The 24,358-nt window shown below is 38.7% G+C and overlaps 1 protein-coding gene across 1 annotated transcript in view; it reads right to left on the minus strand.

Moving 5' to 3' along the window:
• Positions 1 to 24,358, minus strand: part of pard6gb (par-6 family cell polarity regulator gamma b) — a 41,399-nt gene that overhangs the window by 12,208 nt on the left and 4,833 nt on the right. Inside the window, exon 2 of the mRNA XM_024294610.2 lies at positions 22,918 to 23,140. Coding sequence (XP_024150378.1) covers positions 22,918 to 23,140 — 223 coding nt within the window. The remainder of the gene's footprint in view (positions 1 to 22,917; positions 23,141 to 24,358) is intronic.

Here is a 24,358-nt window from a genome sequence, read left to right on the forward strand (position 1 = left end):
AAATATGACTGATGATGATTTGCTTTTAAGTAGATACTAAATAAATGTAATTTTTGGGCCAAAGTGGTTTGATGCATATTTGCATCAAAAGGCACCATAGAGGACATATAAACTGCACTTCTAATTTTGTCTTTATTCAATTTTTTGAGAATCAGGGGCAGACAAAAAAAAAATGCTGTTGGAAAAAGCTTGTAGGTGTGAGGTAGAAGCTACAACGGCAAGGCACAAGCTTTTTGTTGTGCCCCTAATGCTAGGTTGGGGTTGTGAGGGGCTGTAAGCTAGCAGAAGAGGTCTACTTAGTACACAACTTAGGAAAGGAGCTTAAAGTGAAATGAATTTAAACTGGGTGATTCCTTCTGATAAATAAAAAAGGAAATACCCAGGATTACATAGCTAGGTAAGTCTGGCAAAAACAGCAGCTTGATCTTATGATGAAACCAGACTCTGAAGTCCTCTCCTGCTGTTACAGCATTAAGCGGGCAGCATCGTACATGTATTCTCATTAAAGCAGCAGTTGCTGCTGCACATCTGGGACATGTTGAACAGAGCTGCCGTCTCTGCTCCACACAGGCCTGGTCTGCATGTCCAAGCTGCTTTACTGCAGGTACCACCCCACCCCTTCTCCATTACAAGCACAATCACAACCCCACAAGCCAAAAATGAGTAGATTCTGTGCAAGATCAAAAACGAGGTAAAGGCTGAGGGGGGTAAGAGGAGATTAATCTGTTGGAGAACTTGGAGAGGGTGGAGGGCAGACCTGCTGCAGAGAGAAGGTGGAAAGATCAAAGGGAGAGCGAAAGGAGAGCGATGGAGCAGGCAGCTCTTGAAAATTCCTCCGGCGGGGAACGAAATACACCCCATTAAGTGTTCCTGCTCGTAAAGTGCTCCTGGGGTTTCAAAAACTTTCCTTCTTCCACCTTTCTTGGCTTCTAAAGCAGTGGCCTCTCTGCAGGCTTCCAGGCCTTCAAACAAATCCCGCTAATTTAAGCTTCACCCCAATCTCCTGCAACATATGACCTGCAGATATTCCAACTAGTTGCTTTTATTCAATGGAAATGCATGCACACTGCTCACAAGAAGGTAGGGTTATGGTGAAAAACTGTGGATGTCATATACAGCGTTTGTTTCACTCATTCAAGATTGTATTGAGGTGACAGCCACACCTCATTTGTGCTGTCCACTGTGTGCAGTGAGTCTTACTTATTGAAATTCTAAAAGAAACAGCAATGAGCAAATGACATTGCTTAACGGTCAATTGGCGCCATCTGGCCATAGCGGGCCTTTATGTTGGTAGCAGGCATTCAAAGGTTGTAGGTGAACTTGGTGAATCTCAGTGTCAACAACAAACTCGCATTAAGGCACAGGACTACTGGTAGAGTTTGTGAAGAGTGAAGCCCCAAATTGCAGCGATGACCAGTACCAAAAGACTTATGCACTCATCCCGGGCGCACACTGCATTCAGTCCAGTTCCGGTGCGGACGCCAGAGCGGTCTAGCCATGGCAGATGACTCACATTGGCTACGGTTCTGCTGCCGACCTCTTGAGACTCCAAACTTACGTAGGTTCACGTGATAACCCGCCATCTATATATAACGTGCAATTAAAAAAAAACATTTTTCCACCATGATTTTGAATTATTTTCACAACACTTCTTTTTGTGCGTGACTCGTCTTGATACAATGGGTAAGCATGGAACTTGTATTAATACTTTTGTCTTATATATGCTTAAATGTACATATTTGACTGTGTTTGTGTAACAAATATGGGAGACTGAGGTTGGTTGTCACAATGTTTGCAACACGGTGAGAACAGAGAGTACAGGTATACTGTAGGTTTTATTTTGAAAACTGTACCCCATGCACTTTACACTCGCTTGTATGATTTCCGGTCATTAATAGGCCCAATTTAAAAAAAAAAATAAATACTCTGGATTGGCTCTGGCGTCAGGCAAAAATTTGAAGGGAATGAAACAAATACGGAGCGCCTGAGAGACCAAACCGCCTAGGCTGGACTGGACTGCTTGGAGTGCGAGCGCCTCTTGCACTTTTCAAGTTCTGTAAAGACTCTGGCGTCCGCACTGAGCCGGACGGGATGCAGCGTGAGCCCGGGGTCGGAAATGGTTTTGCAAATGCCACAGCAGCAGGTGACTTCACTGACACCAAGACACCATCATGGACACAAGACCATGACCTGGACAGAGCAGCAATGGTCTACCGTCATGTTCACTGATGAGTGTCGGGTCACCTTGCACAGAAATGAAGGTCGTCAGCGTTGCCAGGGAAGGCAAGGTGAGCAATACGCTGAAGTCAAGATGGTCTCTTGGATTCACTTCGGTGGAGCAATCAACAGGTCAAAACCAATTTGGTTATTGTAGATGGTCCAGTCACTGCATGTTCTTACATCAGAGACATCATAGAACTCATCATCATCATTCTTTCAATTCCACCAGAACACCCCCAACTTTCTGTTCATGGATGATAACACTCCACCACATTGTGGCAGAACTGTCACAGCTGGACTTCAGGAAGTGGAAGTGCTTCATTTGGTATGACCAGCATTGTCTCCTGACCTGAACCCCATAAAGGACTTCTGGGACCAGCTGAAGCAGAGACTGGATGATGGTACCTCACCTTAACTGACCTGGCAGAATTGCATGTAGCACTTGTGGAAAAGTGGAACACGTTGTGAGGAGCATGGGATGTTGCTGTCAAGCTGTCATTGCGGCACATGGTGGAATTACCTACAATTGACATGGTCAATTTTTGTCATTTGGGGCCATCTTTATTATTATCTTAATTTTTGTGACAACAAATATTAAAACTAATGAAAATGGTGTTTCTTCTCATTGAGTATTGGTAATAATACCAAAGGGAACTTTTATTAAAATCCAGACCAAATAGGGAAGCACTCATGTAAGTAACAATATCCTTATATTATTGTGGACAGTATAAATTGATACTGAAACATAACATGTTAACTTGAAGCAATAATAATTTAGAGGTTTTTTGTTTAGACGTGAGGAGACACTACTTTGACTTCCACACAGACTCAGTAGCTCGGAGCTAATTTGACCAACAGATGATGTTTAAAGACACTCCAAGGATTTCCTCTCAAATAGATTTTTTTTACTCTGCTTAATCAAGACGACAGTGTTTATGGGGCCAAACAGTTTGCACGGTCCTCCTTCAGCAGTAAGGCAAGAAGCGCAGCTCATTTGGAGCAGTTTGTTGGGACAAACGAGGGAGATGAGCTCTTTTCAAGTCACGTTATTTATGGTTTCTAAATAAGATGAAAAACAACTGGAGGGAAAACACAGAAGGAAATGCTAAAGTGAAAAGGGCGGGTTCCAAAAAGAATAAATCCACATTTCTAAAGAATGCTGTGGTTGCTGTGGAGGGTGGGAAGGCTTGAGAGATTGTCTACAGTAAAAGCCACTTCGATTTAACAAAACCACCAAGACTTGCTGAAATGCATTTTTGTCTTTTGCATCTGGCGCCCCAGCTCCAAAACATCTCAACAATATCTGGAAGCCAGACACTGGGAATGATGGTGACTGTTATTAATATAAACGGCTGGGCTTCTCTGCTGTAAGGGCTTGTTCTGGTGTGATTCTACATTCAATACTGTTCAAAAGTTTGGGGTCACTTAGAAATATTAATATTTTCCCATTTTTATCCAATGAAGAAGATAACTTTAAACTAATCAGAAATACATTATAACATTCGTAATGTGGCAAATGACAAAAAAGACCATTCTAGCTTGTTTTTGGTGCATTATCTACATAGGTGACTAGAGGCCTATTAACAGCAACTATCACTCCGGTGTTCTAATGATACAATGTGTTTTCTCATTATGTGGCTAACAGATGGCTAGAAAATCCTCGTACAACCATGTTAGCACAGTGGGAAACAGTTAAGCTGGTTAGAGAAGCTATAAAATTGACTTTTCTGAGTAAGTTGAGTATCTTGAGGATCACATATTTGAAGTTGATGTCAACGCTCAAAATAGCCAGAAAAAGACAAGATTTCATGAAACACCCAAAAGTCTATTGTTGCACTTAGAAAGGAAGACTATTCCTTGCGAGAAATTGCCAAGAAACTGAAGATTTCCTCCAGTGGTGCGTACTACTCTCTTTAGAGAACAGCACAAACAGGCTCTAACCAGAGTAGAAAGACCTGTTGCACAAAGGAGCAAGAAGATAAGTATATTCGAGTCTCCAGTTTCAGAAACCTCACAAGTCCTCAAGTGGCAGCTTCATTCACCCTAAGTTGATAATACACACAAAAAAAAGACATTTGTTGCTAGAACAGTCATTTACTACATTAACAATGTGAGTGTATTTCTGATTAGTTTGAAGCTATCTTCATAAAAACAAAAAAATCTACTTAACCTACTTAAATCGAACATTTTTCAGCTGCAGCAATAGGAGGTATCAGCAAAAGCGATGTTATCTTTGGGCGCACTGCATTGACTATCAAATGAACCCTAGAACAGATCCAACCTGCAGCCGTGAATGCACCCTAAGGGTTATGGTTCGCTTACAAATGTTCTCTGGTGCGGTTGACTCCACAGATGAGCGCGACTTGAACCACGGGGAATAAGTGATGTAAGTGCCATTAATTACAAACAGGTCACAGCGCATTCAAACAACTGTGAATCATGCAAATGTTTCATAAATCAGTCCCTTCAGGATCTGGCGCGTCTGTTTTTTATGATTGTTGCGGCACAAAAAAACCTGAAGTTGCAATTTTGTTTTTAAAAAGTTGCAATGTAGATTTTACACAAAAATGAACAACATTGTATTAACGTAGAAAAGTTACATTTTAACTTGAGAAATAAGAAGTTGGCCTGCTAAGGTTTTATTGATTTTCTTCTTGAAATCAAAAATGTAACTGCAAAAAAATTTTTTGTCCTTGTTTTAGAGAAAAAAATGTGTTTAGCTTAGTTTTTAGTGAAATGAGGTCGTTGGTCACTAATATTTATCCTCATCCATCACTTTTATCTAAGGTTCTAAAAGTAAATTAAAGTAAACTTAAACGTGTTGTTTAACACAAACATTTAAAATCAGCTGTTTCAGGTAGACCTACTACTTGGACCAAACACTTGTATCTATGCCTGTTAAATAAACCTTTTTAATTCACTAAATATGTAAAAATTTGTATCTTTAATACTCATTTGTCATTCGTTTTTCTATCAAATTGATTCTCAACTGTCACAAGGAAGTGGTAATGTTAAAATTGCAATGTAAAGGCACAGACGATGGCTAAAACAATGACATGTTTATGGAACTTCTGGTATGACTACGTCACCAGAATACCAGCAGGGAAAAAAGGCAAAAGATTAGCCAGAGGGGTTGATGGGAAGTCCTATTAATTTTAAAATAAAAATGTTAGAACATATGTGTGCACTTTTAAAGGCGACATAAAGTAAGAAAAGTTGACCATGACCAAACTTAAATACAGCAACTTATATAAGCGAATGGTACCTAAAATTGTAGATAAACAATAGTTATTCAAAAGACCCTTTAGATTTGAGAATCCTGAGTCGAAATAGAGGACAATCTGAGTGCTTTTAATTCTTTGAGTTCAACTTGCAGTTAGACAACTCCACTATTAGTCTCCTAATTAGATTAACACATTAAATCTGCTTGTTTACACCACTAGTGGTTCCCTACAGATTAATGCAGCACAAGGTGCCACTCAGTTGGCCTTCATTAAAAGTAAAAAAAGAAATATAGCACATATGAATGTAACAAACTGAAATGAAGCCTGATATTTAAAAAGTTACTATTTCTTAGTTTTTTTTTCCATTTAAAAGTATTGAAAATCTTTCCTGTCAGTAACCTTCAGCTTAATTTTCTTCAGTCTCCTGACACAGAACACGTCTAACACCACATTCTAATCTTATCAGCTGCAGGTAACAGACAACAAGCAGACTAGGAGGATTATTGCGTCTTCTGGCTGTCTCACTTTCTCTCATTCACCCCACATACATACAAACTTGCTGCACACAGGTTGAGAAATCCTGGAGGATTTGACATTAAATCAAACAGGTAATAAAATGACAGTACAGGAGATAAACAAAAGGTATTAGTGTTTTTGTTGTATGGTATTTCACTTTTGTTTAATAGAAGTTGTAGGGAAAAACACAAAAAAAACAGATGGTGCGACTCAAACTCAGATCCACTGTAATGTTCGCGCCAAGAACTAAAATGTAAATAATCATTTACTCAGTTACTCAAGTGTTACGAAAAAATATGATCTCGTTAGATGATTTAAACCATTAATTTCCCCAATTGAACATCTTTTGATCATTCTAAAAGTATTCCCAGTGTTTTTTTTAAATTATGATTGATGTTTTTAGTGGGGGTGTGCATTGGCAGGAGTCTGGTGATGTGATGCGTATCGTGATACATGTGGCACGATACGATACTTATCGTGATATATATCCCAATACATTACCATATTTCATTATTTTTTTTCTAAAGAATATGACTTAGAAAAAAACTGTCTAAATATTTATAGATTTTATTACATGGATAAAATAATATAATACATTTGATTTAATGATCAAAGCGTGAAGAACTGCAAGTGTATCTCATATAGTTGACTTTATCCATGTAAAAAAGTCTTTTGGTAAATTAATACATCAACACTCAATGCGTTTGGATTTTCACAAAATATTTTTCAGTATAAGAAAAAACAAACAAAAAAACCCCAAAAAAACAAAGAATAAATGTGCTGTAACCACTAAGGTTCTACAAGTATGGTTAAGAAAATCAAGTGCCATTTTTTTTCCAACATTTCTTAATGAAGCCAAACGTTTAAAACATATCAGGCCCCTGAATAGGTGCTTCAAAAATTATATATAAAAAAAACGAATATTTTTTTTCTATAAACATTAAAGTGTGATGAATTTAAGGGTAAAACAAAAGTAAGATGCCAAACTACTTGTTTTTTTTTTTTTTTTATAATTTAATATTTAATAGGACAGTTTCTACAGAGCGACAATAGTTCTTTAGAAATTTGCCTCAGAATTGTGGCTGGGACTGTTGGAGGTGAGTAAGTCTGTGGTCATTTCCCATCATGCCTCTTTACACTCTCTCCTATTTGCTTACAGCCCTTCACAACCCAAGCTAACTTCAGCAATGCAACAAAAATGACGAGCAATATTCAAGCTATCTAGCTGTACAGTTTTGAGCCAGATGCCAGCTCAAACAAAGCTGTTAATTGATACATTTGTTTGCAAGTGGATGCATTGGAATGGAGCGGGAGTTTTAATCTTAATTTTCTTAATATACGTCAGCCAACATGAGAAAAATGCTACAAGAACATGTTAAACAGACCAAAAAACACAGTTTTTTGATCTACTGCGTTCTAGAACAAAAAGGATAGATCAGACATTCCTGCTGCAAGAATATCATGGAAGAGAAAAGCTTACGCAAGCTACTAGAACAGGTTACAGCAAGCTAGAAACATTTGTGTGTTTCATAGAGCATGGCTATCGCAGCATGTGATCAAATTCTGTAAGCCTTTAAGACCTGCCCAAAGGTGTTACCATGACACACCAATATGAAAACTGCTCATTCCCAAACGGAGCATAGATGGGAAAGTGCAGAGCCGCAGTTTTGATCCTGGTTTAAAATTTATTTATTCATGCAGGTGAGCACAAAACCAGGGTCAATAAAACAGCTTCTCTTTAGCCTCCGGGTGTTGGCCCATGTTGACTTGGAATTGGCAGGATCTGAAATCCTTTGCAAGCTTGAACATGCCCATCTTCCCTCACACCTGAAACATCAACTCCCCCGTCTTGCACAACCACAAAGCAGAACACCTCTTCCTGTGTGTGGTGACACATATCCTTGGATCTTCCTGCCCCTTCGATGCTCCACTGACTCTCTGTGTGTCTTTAGCACACACGCGTGGTCAGGGTTGTCTGTGGGAGTGCTTCCACATGAGCTGTCAGTGTCCATTGTTTTAAAGGAGCCTCTAGGACACAACTATCAGGACGAGAGTCACTGCTCATTCCTCATTCCTCCCCTCCTCCATTCTTTTCCTTCCTCTCCCATCCTGAACTGCTGAGTTGGCCTTATTCAACCTCCCAACTTGTAGTACACAAGTTTAAGGGAGAAGGAGGGTGGATGGGAAAGGGGGGTGCTGTCTGTGGTGGATCTATCTGCAACTATTGGGAATCCAGAATCAAACCAGACTTTAACAAATGAAAACATAGGAGGGGCTTTGTGTTTAAAGTTATATAAAAATGTGAATAGGAAGATATGGAAGATATTTATCAATGCATTTGCTCTACATCCCCAATGTGTAGACAGGAGCATCAAAAATAAATGTTTGTTTTGTCAGCCAATCATCACTTGATTGAAATGCCGAATGTGAGTGTTCTGTGTCAGACTTCTAACCGTGAAAATCTTTTTAGTGAATATTACTTATGATTTTCCTTTCAAAGTTGATGCTAAATTGATAATTTTAGATCCAAAGTGGTTTGATGCACATTTGCATCAATAGTGGTTAAGTACATAAATATGGAAATGTCAAATTTTAACTTTATAATATGCAATTTAGGTAGATCTTTTGGAGCTAGTAGTTTCTAAAGTATGTCACATGTGGGCACCTGTGCTCTACATCTATTTTAACCTTTTATCATTTAATGTAATTATATGCGTTTCTAGTTATTTACAATTATTAGGCTCAAAGCTGCTTTTTCTACCTAAAGGAGTAAATCTGTCCAAGAATAAACCTAGTCAAGGTTATCATGAGACATCAGGCATTTATTTTAGACATTTATATGACTTCAAGACACAATAACTTCAATATTCTAGATTACCATATTTATTTTTGTTTTTTGGAAAACAAAGCATCCACCTTAAATGAACACACAAAAACATATTTCCATTTTTAAATCAATACTTGACAATAAAAGTAATGAATATTCCTAGCTTAGTTCCAGATAATTTTCAGCCTAAACTTCCTACATATATCGCAAAATATGTTAAAACTATTGTTCTCTTCTGGTGTTGTTACAGCCCAACAGGATAATTATTCTCTTTAACATTACTGCATCTACGTGGAAATGACTCAACAAAAAAAGGTGGTTTCTAACTTACAAGTATCATTCTGAAAGTGCGGCTACCGTTGGGCTCGTTGCCTTCCCTTCACAGTCGATCTCAGCCAATCAGAGAGCTCCAGTGCCTGTCACGGCTGAACAGCTCCCAGAGTGCTGGAGGGCTTGACAGCTTGTCTTATTGTTTTAGCCACATGACCTACATCAGGCCGTCCACTGAACTCCCTGATGGCTGTTACGTTCCAGCAATTTGCCGATGTCTCACAAACAGATGATACATTATAGCTGCATGTAAAAGTCAAATACATGCAAAACATATGCAGTTTATGTGGAAAAATGTTTCAGAAATACGCCACCTGAAAATGCAACAATTAAAAGGATCTTTTTATGGTTTTGATTAACAATTTTTTTAGATGTGCGACTCACCTGCCGATGCAGATTTTTTTGCCAATATATTTGTAAAAATTATAACGGCAAATATAGTAAATTTTGCCATAAAAAAGTAATTATTTTATAAACAAATCAGAAGGAGAATAACGTTTTCTACAAAATAAAGTGCTTAAAAGACCAAGAATGCTGCACATCAGAGGAGACAGAAAGTAAAGACAGAAAGTAAAACACACAAACTACAATCAATCTATTGTTTTTTTCTTGATTTGATTTTCGTTTGACCAAATATTATAGATCACAGGTGTCAAACTCCAGGCCCTGAGGGCTGGTGTCCTACATGTTTTCCAACCAATATGCAATTGAAGCTCTTTATTGGCCAAACACACCAGATCCAGGTAATCAGCAGCAGACAGGGCAGGGTTTCTGGAAAACCAACAGGACGTCGGCCCTCGAGTTCGACACCCCTGCTATAGATGGTCTACATTTCCCTCTCCTTCTTCCGGAGCATTTAACTTTTATTTAGCAGGTTGAAACCAGACAGGCCACGCCCCCTGCTCATTTCTGATCTCCGACATATATTTACATATAGATCAGTTTAAGCATAAATGTTAGTAAGGACGATGTAAACCGATTTGTTACATACATTTCAAGAGCCTGCTAGGCTTTCCATTACAAGGTTATCCTTCAGATTTTAAATGCAATTATTTTTTTTGTTACAGTATTTTCAGAAGACCCTTATCTTCCGTAGTTTAGTGCGGGGGGCAACTTATACTAAAAGACTAATTTGAGATTTTTCAAATATAAATTGGCTCATATATTTGTAATTTTCCCACTAGGCTGACCTTTAGCGGTTGCCAACAACCACTAGAGGGCGATGTAGGCATGTGTATTCGTTTCTGCTACTGACAGCAACACAGAAGAAGAAGAAGCGAATCCAAAATGAAAATTGAATCTGATTGTTTTCTTCCAAATCTGTATGACATTTTTCTTATTTGAATTGAGACATTATTATTCTAGTTTGAATTTTTTTCTTCCTCTAAGTCAAGTCATCACAGAGAGTGATGGGAAAACAGCTAAAAGTGCCTTGATCCAGACGCAACTCCCGAGGTAAAAGGTAACAATCACATAAGAAAAAAAAAAAAGACTGAATGATCTCATAAACTCAGACATGTACTCCTTTTTAGAGCTTTTCAAAATACATAAATCTGATCACTCAACATCATCCCCGTCTTCCATGCATTGTTAACAAGATATACAGTCAGTGCTTCCATGTAGAGATGACGCTAAAAACTTGACGGTAGCTTTTTCCTAACCATGAAAGAATAGTCTAGTTTATGAAGACATTTTTGAACAAGCATTGGGCATCGAACATGATCAAAAGAGGCAGTAAATGTGAATTTGATGTGTGAATCGTGTTTGGTGTGAATGCAGCATTACACCGGATTTGGCAGATTTTTCAGAAGTGTTGAAATTTTCTCTCAAAGGTGCGACTTATACGCCAGAGCAACTTATACGTGTTTTTTCTTCTTAATTAGGATTTTTTTTCGTATGCGTACACTTTTTTTAACTTTATTTTTTGTACTTTATTTTACATTTGTCATGGGATGGATAGCATGGCAATGTAAGGCTTGGGTCATCTGGACCCCATAAGATAGCAAAAGTTAAAGAAAAAGCTTTCATTTAGCTCATAGTAAGCCAACAATAACTACTAAACCCTTCTTAAATTTAGCACAACAATTGACACTTCAACGTAAAGATATATACAATACATGCAGTAGGAATACAACGATTCAATTTCCCCACAATTCAGTGTAAAATACGGTTCGGTTTTCGATCCATTGCAGCATCCCTGGTGGAAACCATGGAGTTAATTAAACCCCAAAGAATGCAATTATTGTTCATGTTTCTCCAGAATGCTGCACATTTGTTAGGAAAGCCTAAAAACACTCAGGTTGATAAAATAGATTTGTTTGTCTATATGGACAGGTATTACATTGGTATAAATGGCAGGTGTTTTACATTTCTTGGTTTACTTCTTAAGTAGCAGCTTTCCTAGTAGACCTGTTAGTATGTTGACAAAGCTACAGAGAGGAGAGGCACACCAGCAGTGAGTGCCTGAGTTCCCTGTGACTAAACCGTCCAGAAAGCAGAGTCAGTCCCTCCTTTGTAATTATGGAGGCTCAAAATAACTAAAAGTGAAAAGGTTCACGATGTGATCTGGATGTAAGAGAGCTGCATGCTGTGCGTCAGATTTAACCCGTAAGCCTGGAGCAGTGCTTCTCTGTAAGAAGAGGCCTTAATATTTGAATGCATAAAAAAACGCTAACGGCTACAAACATCGCAGTCAAGACAAAACAAATTCACACAAAAAAAGAAAAAAACGACTTGTCTGTTCAGATTTATCAGATCGGCAACAAGCACATAAACAAACCGATGAACTTAGATCAAAATCCTTAGATTCCATAAAAGATAAACTCTTTGTTCAAGCTTGCAGTTCATAACACTAGCTTTTTAAAAAGCATTCAAGTTTTGTTTTGTTATTTTTCTTGCCACACACATCCAGCATGCCTGGCCTTGTCTATCAGGATAGCAGTAAAAAAAAAAAAAGAACAGCATNNAAAAGTCTCTCACCACGTCCATCTCTCAAAAAAATCCACAAAAAATCCCAAACTTTGTCATCTTTCTCAGCTTTGCCCACAGCTCAAACTAGAATTAGCCTGGCAAAGTTCTTATGTCGTCACCTGAGAATAGTCTTGGTCTATATTTGTACTATTTAGTTTTACTGGGGGGGCATCTTTAACACTTTACCATGAGAGTTGTAGCTTCGGTGTTGATGCTCTTTGAATTACCGCGACTCAAAGTGTTTACGCAATTAACGTAATTTATTCCGAAAGCCAAAAAATATCAGCTTTGCGATAATATGCAACGCTTTACAGAAGTAAAGTGTAAACACATTTGACGTAATTCCAACAGATGTCGCTTTTATCAGCTTCAGACTCTATAGTTACGGTAACTTTAAGTTAGTTCCTGCACCGGTGTTAAAGAGCAAATACGTTAATGCTTTAAGAAAAAAATTTAAAAAGTATAAAGTAGTCATTTTCTTTGGTTCTCAGAATCACAGAGGGAAGGCATAAAAATGTCAAACTGAAATAGCTTTTTCTCGAAAACTGAATTACCTTTATTTTCAGACCATAAGGTACACTTAAAGTAGGGCTGGGCGATAAAACGATAATTATCGTTATCGCGATATTACTTTTTTACGATAGTGAAATGAGTCTATTACGATAAACTTTCGTGTTAAATAACACGAGAGAAAACCCCGGAAGAGCCGCGCTTCCTCTTCTTACGGAGCGGCTGATTCTAGGAGCCCAGACTGAGAGCGGGGGGGACGGAGGCCCCGAATGATGACAAAAGGACACAACAGAAAACATTATTTCAGTAAACCAATAACCAATATATAATCGCAAATACTTTTATTTTTAATGTCAAGGTAACGATGTTTATATATTTTGTTTTGGAAACGTCGTCACCGGACCCCCCTCCTCTAAACTGAAAATGGTTCGGTCCGACCGGATTATTCCTCCGCAGCTGTTTGTTACCGACAGACCCACAGAGTGTGAGGGAGAGAAGACACGCTTTAAAATCAGGAGTTTAAACACCTGATTTAGAGGAGAACCTCCATGAAAAAAGAAAAAAGGAGACAGTCTGTCTATTGCCGCGCGCTACGTGTCACGCGGGGCTGAAAGAGGAGAGACTGTGCATGCTAGTAACAGCCGCGCACAGGGGGGCGGGGACTCGATTGTGGCTGTGGAGTTTAGAGTTTGAGGGTTTTGTTAAAATATTAACCAAAATCTTTTGTATAGAGCTTCGAATTAGAATAATTTGTTGTTTTATTGTGTATCAATAATGAATTTCTTAGTTACATTTGTTCCGTTTATGCTCATTTCTTAATGAGGTGATCTAATAATAGTAAAATAAACTTGTTTTTAACGACTCCTGACATGACACTAAATGAAGAGATCTTATGTGTTTGATCAATCCTCCAACATGTACACATGTCAGATGACTGAGTGAAATGATGATTAAATCTATTATCAGAACTGTTTATTTTAAGTTTACATGTTATTATCTTCTGCTGCACAGCAGTACCTATAGTTTATGTTCAGAAGAAATTAGAAAATGATATAAAAATAACTGCAATATATTTGCTGCTTTAAAACAATGTTATTAAGACTTAATTTTAATTTGAAAGAAACTTCTATGTGCTGTAGTCAGATTAAAATAAATCAGAAATTCTGTACAGCCTATTGAAAACATACCACCGTTATGGTTTAACTATTGTGTACATTATGTATATGTACAATATTTATAAGAAATATTTAAATGTTCCTCACAGTTAGTTTCAATACTACAGTTAATAAAAAAAATAATGAAAGTTTAATTTGAACTAACTAAGATTTAATGGGGGGGGGCAAAGTTAAGGTGTAAAAATCTGAAGTCGTAAATCTCTGCAATAAAGATTACTTTGATTATTTGATTGATATCGTTTTTAATATCGTTATCGCACAAAATGAAAAAAGCGATATCGCAATATGAAAATTCCCATATCGCCCAGCCCTAACTTAAAGTTACTTAATTCTTGCAAAAATATTTTGCTATTGCTCTTACTGACCTTGCACACATTTTCAGAGGTACACAGTGCTCAGAAATCAAAATGTTTTATTGCGACAAAGCCACACTGCTTGAGTGAATTGTACTGTGCTTCAACACATTAGTATGCAACAAAAGACAACCCACTTAACTCTGAAATGACTAAGTCTTAAACTCTTTTTTTAAAAACACACAAAAAAACCCCCAAACATGGCGCCACAACCTGCAAAGAAAGGCCCGCCTGATTTTATAGGGGGTTTTTGGACTGAGAGGAGGTTTGGACATCTCTAAGACCAAGCCGAAGCATAAAGGGCTCGACAGTCACTAGTGTACCTGAAAAACTGTCCATTTAAAGCTCTAATAAATAACACTGCAACTTTAAAATCAATACAGATTTGATGGGCAGCCAGTGGACATCAAACAGGACAAAAATTATGTAGTTCTTTCTGCTTGTACCTGTTCCTGATGCTGCATTAAGAACCAGCTGAAGCCAAAATAAAGAACAATCGAATAAATGAAACCACTAAAAAGAGCATTACAACAGGAAAATGTGGCTTAAATAAATGCAAGAGTGAGTAATTCTGGATCCCTTTCAAGTATCCTACTTTTTCATTCAGATAGTTATCTTCAGTGAAGTAGTTTTAGATATCAGCCTTGAATGGCCTTCCAAACAACAGCCCAAGCTTTCCCTGAAACTTGAATGTAAAACTGGAGCTGAGAGACTTTAGGGCCCAATCCGAATTCTTTCCTTCTCCTTACCCCTTTAGCCCTTACCCTTCATTTATCACTCCAAACGGAAGGTTATGAAAAATAGTGTCCAATATTTTGGATGTGATTTTCGTTCGATGACATCATCAATAATCACCGGTCCACTAGCATTAGCGCAGAGCTTCCACTGCTTAAATGTACATAACAGCAACGGTTTTATACCTTTAAAAAGTCGTGCTACAACAAAAAGTCATTTAAATGTAAACTTCTGTGGTTCAAAACGCACCCACGTGAAGAAAAGCGCTTCACAGCGCGATGTGGTTTACTCTCGCAATGGAGGACTTCGGACCCCTCTGTTTGGAGGTGAAATTTAAATAATTATCCGGACACGACTTCCACTTCAAATTAAGGGGAAGGGCTAAGGAGAAGGGAAGAATTTGGATTGGGCCTAGGTGTTTTTTTATCTGAGGAATTTTGTTGAAGGGGTAGGGGTGTCTGAAATAGCTATTTTAAGGGCTAACCCTCCGGTGCGAGGCTGTTCTGCGTCGCATTGTGCCACGGAGGAGAAGCGCTTTTCTTCACGTGGGTGTGTTCTGACCACATAAACTTACATTTAACTGTAAGCAATGACTTGTTTTTAAGCATGACCTTTATAAAGTTATAAAACTGATGTGTATTTCTCAGCGCAAGCAGCTCCGCGCTAATGTTGCTGACCGGCAACTATTGAGGATGTAATCGAGTGTTAGTAACATCAGAATTGGAAGACAGTATTTTTCCATAACTCTTCATTTGGAGGGTTAAATGTAAGGGTAGGGGGAAGCCGCAGGGGATTAATTCGGATGCTGACTAAAAGTGTTGGCTATTAGATCCTAAATTAAACAATTTTTTGATAAAGTAAAAGCTATCTTAAAAAAAAAGAAACAGAAATTTCTAGATTATAAGGAGGATAAAAGGTGTACTGATTTGGGGCTTTAAATTCTACACACAATTCCCAAGTTTTCAAGGCCTAATGAGTTGAGTTCTTGAGCAGAAACGGTAAAAAAAATAATAACTTTACAAACAATTCTTAAAATTTCTAAAAGTGAATGTCCACAGAAATTCCAAAAATTGCCGCTCTTTTGGTTTTGTTTTTGTAGAAACATACAATCAAACTCGAGAAAGGAAGAAGCGAAACCCACAGAGAGCTTAAAATTCTAAGACAAACACACGACAGGATCTCATTCCACTTTCAAGCCGAGTCAACAAAGCCAAGAAAGAAACTTGTTTTGTCTCTTTGAAGGCCGGGGCAGATGAGGAAGCAGTTTGTTTGTCCACGAAAGACCTGCTTTATTCATCACATTATTGTTTAAATTCCAGATTCGGGCTAATCTAGAGTCAGATTTCCAACAATCGGCTCCAAAAATCGAGAATTTTTATAAGTTGTGTTACTATTATAAAATGCAAATCGAGACTTTCAATAGAACTTTGATTGACTATTCAGTTTTGATTCAAATTTATAAAAAATGAACCTGTTTGATGAAAAATTATCTGAAAGTGTAGCTGCAGGGGCTCCGATGCAGACACTTGTCCCACAGTGTCTGGAAACTTCCCCGCGGGAGAGCGGGGGTGGGTGGGGTCACGGTTCAAAGGAGGGTCATAAACCATAATGAAAGCCGCGACTTAGGAGAACACAAACACTAATATAGTTTTGGCAAACACAACAAAAAGTTTAATTAAAAAAAAAAGACAAGACCTCCCCCGTACAAAATCCTAGACATGACGGCAAACATTTCAGGTAAATCAAGAATCCAATTGCACTACAACCCCAAAAACGTGACACATCAGTGGTTGCCTCAATGGGATGGGTTGTTCTTCGTGCCAGCTGACATGATTTACAGCATGACTCAGGCATTTTTTTATTTAGCGGAGCTGCAGCCAGGGCCACAGCTCCCAGTTAGACGTGGCTGATGCCGCTCTCTGTCCTCTGGCAGCAACCAGACATCTCCATCACACTTGAACAACAGCAGGCATTGTCTGAAGACACGGCCACACACAGGTTTTACTGAGGAGCCCACACACACTACCTAAAAAGGTTTATTGGCTTACAAAACCCTTCCCAGTGGAGCTTCATTCCACGGGTGCATATTTCCACTCAATTCCGACACTGGCTGGTCTTTTTAAATACAGCCCACTTGTCGGAAATAAAAGAAAGCGTAATTTCCCATGCTGCCCTCCTTTTAATGTGTTATTAAAGCTGAAAAAAAGCCTCTGCAGAAATTTGCTGTAGCTTCCACAGCTCAGACATAACTTAAAAAATATGTACTAAATATCCTCACAAATATCTAGTCGATCCTCCCACCGAACACCTCATCAGAACCAATGTTTGCTTTGGGATTTTTTTTCTACCCCTTTTGCTCTGTATAGGTGAGTCATACTTGAGGTTCATTTGTAAAGAATGAGGATCCATTGAGTCAGCTACCATATATACATCTATATAAAGACAATAAAAGAGCAAGAGGAAGAGGAGAATGTCATCTGGATGAATGGGAACTGCTGTGACCTTTGTGAAACAGCAACTTTGGTTCATGAAATACTTGAGGTTGTTTGAAGCACAAAAACCGGCCATGAAAGTAACAGTCCGTGCAAAAAAACAGGCAAAAAAAGCTCACCAGTGTCGTTACGGACACAATTACACATCATTTGTCTTTAAAGCATCTTTAAGACACAGCTATGAAACATAAATACTGACACATCTGCACAACTATCCAAAACGACATGAGGACTGAAGCACATGCTCGAACACGCGTGTTCTCGGGAGCTTTTGACAATGCCAGCAACCAGATGTGCTCATAGGAACCCTGCTGTTACCAAACCAAAAGAGCACGCATACTCACAGGCTCATAATAAAATCCACCTGCATGGAAAACCCACAGCAGCAGAACTTTCTAGACTCATTTTTAGGCGTCTGTTTTTAACAGTCATCCCAATGAAAATGAGGTAAAGCTTTTCTCTGTCTGTCAACCAAAGCAGCACCACTTAAAGAATATTAAAGGCAGCAATCAATCCATCTGAAAAGACTTCTATTTTTTTTTTATTTTTAATATTTTTTGCCCTTCTCTAATCCCACTTGTGGCTAAGCTTCTCCTTTCAACAATGTGTAACCAACTTCCTTTCATGAACGCTCCAATAACGTCTACTTGTCAACAGCTGGCCATGAACAGTAGCACCTCCTTCACATGATGACTGATACACCAAAACAATGACTGAGATTTGCATTCAATCCATCCTAACAGGCTCCTTTAGTCACACTTTTTTGTATTGCTCAAGACCAATGTCAATAGTCTTTTTGGTGTTTTTAATGCTGTAGTCACATGCACCTGGATAGGGGATAATCAGTACAGGTGCTGCAGGTTTTTGGGTTGTTCACTGGTGTCTTTGGCAGACATAAAATCCTGTCCACCTTTGTCATGGAAGGGATCACACATCAATATAAGGGTGGGGTCATCTGGACCCCATAAGAGAGCACAAAGGTTAAGGGGAGAGCAGGTGTGTCTTGCTGTTCCCTTGAGGCTTGTGTGGCCACCTTAAGGAACATCATAAAAATGGAACTTACAGTTGTTGTGTGTGTGGTAAGTGTATCATGAAGTATTTGTAAGGATAATGTAAGTTACACACACTCATTGGCTCCTTTACTGACCACTTGAAAATGCTACATGCATAGAGTGTGTAGGTGGTACGGAAGTGCCCATAGGATGCCCCAAAAAATTTGCTCTGATAGTGAAATTTCCTCATTTCTAACAGTCAAGCTACCAGCATGAAGTGCACAAAGGGCATGAAAAAAGCGCACGCTTATCACTTGAACAGCACAAACGGGCTTACTGTGAAGAGCACAGGTTTCAGGGAAGTTGAAAAAGGGAAAAATCTGTATGCCATGCCTGCGTCCCATCCCTTTCACCCTTACGTGTTGTTTAAGTGTTTGCTAAAATCACGGCAGTAGAAAAATCATGTTTCTCCTAGGGTGCCATGCAGCCCAGCTAGAACTATGTTCTAGAAATCACACCATTTTATTTGGACTAAAAACATCATAATGATTAAAATACAATTGAGAAAACGCTAAAATAGATCAAAAGATGATTGGAGCAAGACTTTAAAGCTGCAGTGGAAATGACACAGCTAGATCTTGGTTTTAGCAAAAAAAAGGAACAACTCAGTAGCTTTAGCTGGCACAAGTGCTGCTATTTTTTAAAAACAATGCCGTTTTATAACTATGCTAATGCTAGTTTCAAATCCAAGCTTTCCCAGGTGTGGCTACAAGCCGGGCTGCTGGAACTACAAAGCTCGATACTCGACATGCAGATATGAAACCACCCAGACCCGACCTTGGCCGAGCTTGAGCGCTGTATTTATTTAAACTTTTAGCCCTTTGCAGAACAGCAATCTCTTTTTCTCTTTGCAGAGAGTTTAGTCTGTGCGCTGTCCACTGGCTCATGCTTCAAAAACAAAAGCATTTTCTACATGCAGATGAAGTTTGGAGAAGGTTGGACCAACTTTGTCTAGATCAAAGCCGATCAGAGATAAAACAATACCGACAGGGGCTACTTTTCCCTCCCCAACAGGTCATATTGGGATATTTGTGCAAACACTTGTAAAACGTAGAGTTTCCCTGCAATCAAACAAGTTCCCGTTAGATGCCAGAAAAAGAAATGAGTGATAAAAGTAACTTGGCATTCCTATTTGCTGCTATTTTTTTTCCAGAAGTTACATTGTAAGCTTTGCACACTCTTTATTTGTATCATTTTGCGCAATAACATAAAACACAACTCATTCTTCAAGGTTTCTTCAGATGAAAATACTACATCCGATTCTGTAAAGACTGAATTTAACTGCTCCATATTACACTTCCAGGAGACTTTAACTTTAGATTGAAGTAACTTCCATGTCTAAGATCCATTTAATCCTATTAAAAACAAACACACAAAAGCAACAATCCGGTTGTTACCTGGGAACACGTCGTTACTCCAAGTGGAAACAAGTGCAATGTAATTATCTTTGCTGAGAGGCTACTATATAATCTTAAATTTAAGCCACAAAGTGCAAACATGTATTTTCTGGGTGAAGGCCATCAGCCAACAAAAGCTGAAAAAAAGCAAGAAAAAAAACATACCCATTGGGGAGAAACTTATCATCATTGTATTGCCACAAAGGGATGGCACGTGCTTAAGAGATTTTACCTACAAAGGAAATCTAAGCCTGGAAGGGAGTGTCAGGTAGATAAAAGCGACGAGCATATGCTGTAGTACCTATTGTTCATGGAGGCATAAGCTGAAAAGGATGCATATACACACACAGGAAGCCCAACGGTATTCTGGTGTTACAGTAGAGAATGGTTTGTTTCTCAGCTCATTGAAATTCAAAGATTAACCCTTTTACACCAGAGCTCTAGTTCTAGTGTTGACATTGTTTGGTGGGGATGCGCGATATATCGGTGCCAGGGAAGCTTATGTTTACAGTCATAGTAATTGTTCTGACTATTTTAACTATATTTTATAATTGATACATGTTGTTCCTAATAGATCCTTGGCAATGGCAAGTTCATGATTTACATGTACTTCTAAAACTCAGTAAATGGTCTGAATGTTTTCAGATACATTTTAAAAGTTGTAACCCTTGTGCTATCCTTGATATGTTTACGTTGGGCGTGGGGTCATCTGGACCCCACAAGACACTACGCTGAACTTTTTTTATGTGGATTGCGTAAACACCTCACACTTTACAGTTGTGAGGTGTTTACGCAATCCACATAAATCGAATGAGTATGTCAAGGAAATAAATCTGTGCTTTTGGTGTAGTCGCACTTTTATGATGCAAAGTTATGCCCTGTGACGGTCCAACTTTGAGTGGAAACACTCGCTGAACTGGCTGGACCGTTCTAAACTGGACCAGACCGTACTGTACTGTACAGTGGAAATGAGGCTCAAGTGTCACCAATGACATCTCTGATGTTAAAGGGTTAAAAGTATTTAGATATACAAGGAATATTGATCAGCTATGGTCAGAGGAAAACACATTGCTGAATGAGTCTTTAGTCCTTTCATTTCTTCATGCCTTTCTTCTCCGTCTGGGAGACGATGGGACAAAGAAGTCCCTACTGATGCCCCGTACTGGTACCGTCTGTTACAGCTTTCGTCACAAACGCTTACATTTGCTTATAGTGTGAGCCACAGGGGTGAAGGGCATGTCATGAGGTCCTCGGGGGTTTACTCATCTCTTTGTTGAAGAACGTACAAAAAAAAATGCACACTCACAAAACTTCAACATCACAAGATACACTGCAGTGATGAGTTTAAGCCACGAAAACACTAAACAAAGCTTTCTAGAAAGTAGCATTAGAAGCCACATTTGTTCATGTGTTAGTAAAATTGCTCTTCTGTTGAAGAAGACACCATTAGTCAGCTATTTAAAAAGACCACTTAAAATAGGAATGGATAAAGTGAGAAGTCAAAATAAAATGTCTGATACATCTTAGTTTAAGTGATACTGACTTGTATAGAATCCAGTAATGCAGTGGTTATTCAAAAAATATAAAGTTTTAATCCAAATTTGAACAAATGGTGCAAAAATAGTCTAAATTTAAGTTGATTTGACATTGTTTATGCATTAATAGGGAAGTTTTTTTTGTTGTAACTAATTGCTTGGTGGCCTCATGAGGGATCCCCAACAAACTTTACTTGATTCTTCTTTGTCTTTTGGTAGTTCCTTTTAGGAATTAACAAAGCAAATCCCGATTTTCATATTTGATTTGGCTTTTCTTTGATGTTGGATGCCCTTTGTCACACAACCCTCTATGTTTACCTGGCTTGGGACCGGCACACGATATTACAACATCTGTGGCTTTTGCTACAAACTTTACTTTCCCCCCCCATTCAGTGTTTATGGGAAGTTTGTAAGACTCTAGTCAATGTCTCACTTCAGGCTTCATGTTTGAAATGATGTCATAGATTATCCGTCCTGTCTATGCCTGTCTTTGCCATAAACTCCTGATTCACAATAGAAAACTTGTTCTAGATCAGGGGTATCCAAACTCAGTCCTCGAGGGCCGGCCTCCTGCTGGTTTTCCAGAATCCCTGCCTTATCTGCTGCTGATTACCTGGATCAGCTTCAATGGCAGGTTGGTTGGAAAACATCTAGGACACTTGCCCTCGAGGACCGACTTTGGACACCCCTGTTCTAGATTATCAACTTATCAAGACTATGCGGCACATGGTCTCAGTAAGGTCTCTTTCTGTATAAAATCCCAGTTTCATGAGGGAAATCTACTACAAACCTATTCAAAGCACTTGGGATGTCTTTTGTTCTCAAACCCCTGGACAGTAATTAAAACAAAACCCTGGAGTGCACATGTTCATTCCACCACCAAGCCAGGGACATTCCACGAAGGATTGACGGCAAGAATGGATCTGAATGTTGAAGGATTCATTTGTGCGCTTGCTGGATGGTTGGCGAGCAGTCAAGACTCGCTACGTAGCGGGGATCAGTAAAAGAGATGGAGAATGGACTTGGTCCCCAATTTTAAACAAACACATGCAGACGCACAGAAACTCCCAAAGGCAGAGCACTCAGTCAGGAGTCTCCTTTTCATGCAGATCTTTTGTCTCCCAGTAATGTCTGGTATGCCAGGATTCAGGCTTTGCTCAATGACCTGATTTCTATGGGGCTGCCAAGGCACCGATGTCTGTGTGTACATTTGTGTGTGTGTTTATCCACCAGTGAGCCCTTCCTTTGACTGAGGCGCAGGGTTTAGCTGGGCAGACAGACAACAACTCAGACTGAGACTGATCCAGGGAATAAGAGTGCAGGAAACACGTAAGTAGACACACGAATAAAGTCCTGCCAGAAGACAACAAAAAGCCTCGAGGCAGGAATTACCAGATGAAGAAATACTCTGTGGAGAAAGTTGTTTTAATCACAAAGATTGCTGTAGATGATGCGTCTACAAAGAAGCTGTAGGCACAGTAATCGCAGTGGATTCAGAGATAGTTGTAACGTTAGGCCCAATGAATGCTGATTGCCTTAAAACTGGATTAAACAAGGTGACAGACAGTTGGGGAAGTTTACCTTGTCTTTGTATGAATATCCTGAGGAGCGGATGAGCTGTTGACACTGCTTTGCAAAAGTTGTCGTCGTTGTTTATTGGCAGCAGGTCCCCGTGAACATCAGCGTAGCCGATCATCATCTCCATATTAGCAATGCGGTGAATGTGCAAGAGGAGCTTGTAGAACTCCTCGAACTTTCCTGGTTTAACCCGGTCCACCGAGAACCGGCGAAACTCTGCCCCATACTAAACGGAGACAAAGAAAAAAAGCAGGATAAGAATGGAGGACAAAAGAGGATGCATTACAAACAGGAAAGTGAAATGTTAGGGGGGGAAAGAGTAGATGTCCGTTCAGGACGTGCAACTCAAAAAATATACAGAATTGGCAAGTTTCTATCAAAAGATTCAAACTACCTCACTCTGCATAAGTAGTTTCAGCAAAGCTTAAGCGTTTTCTAACAAAATCCACAGCCCAATTACAGGGAATTTTATCCGCGGGGTGAAAAAAGAAACGTTTTGTTTCTAGCACCAGCAGGACCAGTACGACCGTTTTGAAACAAGGAAGCAGAACTACATTTTCACTGGAGTTATATAGCTGAGGATTCTCCTTACACTTAACCAGAAGCTGAAAAAAAAGCAAAAATACAAAAAAAAAATCAAAAAACAAAAACAGCAGGACTAAGTATACATTCAATATATAATATGGCTGTTGACTGTGTCAATCAATCTCTTCTGTGACATTTCTTCTATAGAGAATGCATAGAGTTTGCCAGAGTTAAATAAATCTTAATCAGATCTTTGTTTTCATATATGTCTATAACACTGGACTTTGTTGAGTATAATCATTTGAACTTTAAGAGTTTAAACATGAGAGAAAATTGCGAACATGTTCATCTCTGTCTGAGAAAAGTGTATGAAGTGTGTAGTGAGGAGCTTTACAGCCTTAAAACATCTGTAACCCTACTTCATGAGGTATTTTTAGAATGTAACCCCTGTGAAAAACGAGAGAACAGCATATAAAAAATACAAGCCCTATTCTGTTTATATCGGGTTTCTGAATTTAACCTAAGCTAAGGTGATGTGAAAAGTACTAAAAAGGTTCTCAACTACTATTTAGAAGCTTTAAATTCAATTCAAATTTTGATTTTATTTATAACTGCATAGAAAATTCCATGTGATGGTTTAAGCTGTACTTTATGCATCAATTATTTGTCCAATTAACAGATTACTTCATATAAATATAAAAGTTTACAAAAACAGACAAATGTGTGCTCATTTGAGTGTTTTTCATTACATTTAAAACATTCTAGAGGACACTTTTGAAGAAATACTACTGTACCTAAACTGCATAGACTTACTATGTTGCATGGTTTTTCCTCCAAATGACTTATTATTTTGATTTTTTACATTTTGTTTTGAGTTGGGTTGCACATCTCTTGCAATCCCAAGAGTTCTGAGATGGCT

The sequence above is a fragment of the Oryzias melastigma genome, linkage group LG11 (genome assembly GCF_002922805.2).
Source record: "Oryzias melastigma strain HK-1 linkage group LG11, ASM292280v2, whole genome shotgun sequence".
NCBI lineage: Eukaryota > Metazoa > Chordata > Actinopteri > Beloniformes > Adrianichthyidae > Oryzias > Oryzias melastigma.